We start from the raw sequence: 1,960 nt of genomic DNA, 5'->3' as shown, positions 1-1,960 counted from the left end.
CACCTGAACATCAGCAGGAGAGGACTCTTTAAAGTAGAGACACTACATACTGATATACACCTGAACATCAGCAGGAGAGGACTCTTTAAAGTAGAGACACTACATACTGATATACACCTGAACATCAGCAGGAGAGGACTCTTTAAAGTAGAGACACTACATACTGATATACACCTGAACATCAGCAGGAGAGGACTCTTTAAAGTAGAGACACTACATACTGATATACACCTGAACATCAGCAGGAGAGGACTCTTTAAAGTAGAGACACTACATACTGATATACACCTGAACATCAGCAGGAGAGGACTCTTTAAAGTAGAGACACTACATACTGATATACACCTGAACATCAGCAGGAGAGGACTCTTTAAAAAGAACAGGTTAAGGACCTCAGTAAGTTGGAGTGTTGGCTCATATCAGAGTCTGTGTTTGTCCAGATGTTAAAGTGAATGATGCAAGCTGTTGGCTCGGTGGATGTTGAGGAAGGCGTGCGCTCTCTTCCTGGCTTCCTGGATGTAAAGCTGCATGAACTCTCTCCCAAACAACTCCCTGTCCTCTTCCTCCTCCTCCTCCTCCCCCTCCCTCCTCCTCCTCGCTGCTCTTCCTCCTCTTGCCTGGCAGCGTCACCTCCAGACTCAGAGGGTTGTCTCTGAAGTTGACGAAGCGCAGTTTGGACATGTCCTCCATCAGCGGGGGGATGTCTGACAGTCGGTTGCTGCTGAGGACCAGCGTGGTCAGGTTCTGCATCCGGACGATGTTCTCTGGGAGTCTCTGCAGCTCGTTCCTCTGCAGCCACAGGGTGTGCAGCCTCTCCATCCTGAGCACACACACACTCACTCATCAGTAAACGGGATGGAAACACTCCAGATGCTCTTTAAGGTTCATGAACGTTGTATAAGATGCACATCAGAGGGAGGGTTTCAATGTTTACTGTTCCCGTATTCCAAACCTGTACTACTCCCTGTAACTGCAAGTCTATTTCACTGCAACTGGTGAAATGTCCTCAACTTCTTCTAAATGAAGAATTGTAAAAATGATACATTATGTGTGCGGGGCTTTTATTGTGAAAGGCAGTGGCTGAAGAAGTATTCACTCAGTTACTAAGACGTACTTTATGGATCCCAAAATGAGGGAATGTTTGCGTCGCAGCAGCAAAAAGAACAACAAAACAAAACATTGAACATAAGTAGAAATTAAAGAGTAGTAAAAAACAACACTAGAATTGAAACATCTCAAAATAGAATGAATACAGCATTACAAAGTAGAAACATATACAGTAGACCGTGAAGATGATACATCTATAAACAATATTGAAGGGTGTTTGAGAAAATAAGTTGTCTCCACTTTATGGGTTGTTTTAATGCACTGACAGTATGTGTGACTCTGAACTGTGTTTGACCTAGCAGCTGCCTCTTGCTGTGATAGGAGGAGGCAGGGCATTTCAGGTTGTTGATATTTATGAGAAGACACATACTTGCTGTCTCCTAAATATCTAATTTCTATGAGGCGTGAAGGAAGAACGTCGCAGATGTCCCCGTCACTTTTCCCACACCTGCTGATGATACTCGATTTAAGACTTTGTTGTTATCTCCGTTTTTGGACTATATAAGCCTGATGTTTGTTCCTGCTCCGTGGAACATACCCCGTGTGAGTTAACCCATATCCTTTGTATGTGATTTAACTCTGCTCCTTCTTGCAAGAATAAATTAGAACCTGATTATTGATTCTCAACCTGGTGTCGAGTGATATTTTCCTAACAAGGGCGTAAGACACAATATACAATAAAGCAGGATGGTACCAATACCACACTGTAAAAAACAACACCGAGAATGGTACTTAAGTAAAAGTATTATTAGGAAAATGTACTTGAGGTATTAGAAGTACAAGTACAAGAAAAAACTATAACATTAGTTTAAATAATGAAGCTGGAACTGTGAATACAAACTGCTGAACTAAA

At 42.3% G+C, this 1,960-nt stretch overlaps 1 protein-coding gene across 1 annotated transcript in view; it reads right to left on the bottom strand.

Annotated features, from left to right (window-relative positions):
• Positions 1-317: 317 nt before the first annotated feature.
• lrrc39 (leucine rich repeat containing 39) overlaps positions 318-1,960 on the bottom strand; it is a gene marked incomplete at its 5' end in the record, with an annotated part of 3,821 nt that continues 2,178 nt past the window's right edge. Inside the window, 2 exons of the mRNA XM_010788092.1 lie at positions 318-588; positions 623-820. Of these exons, the coding sequence (XP_010786394.1) occupies positions 444-588; positions 623-820 (343 nt within the window). The remainder of the gene's footprint in view (positions 589-622; positions 821-1,960) is intronic.

The sequence above is a fragment of the Notothenia coriiceps genome, unplaced genomic scaffold, assembly GCF_000735185.1.
Source record: "Notothenia coriiceps isolate Sejong01 unplaced genomic scaffold, NC01 NC01_scaffold00031523, whole genome shotgun sequence".
Classification (NCBI taxonomy): domain Eukaryota; kingdom Metazoa; phylum Chordata; class Actinopteri; order Perciformes; family Nototheniidae; genus Notothenia; species Notothenia coriiceps.
This window is presented reverse-complemented; position numbering and strand designations above follow the sequence as displayed.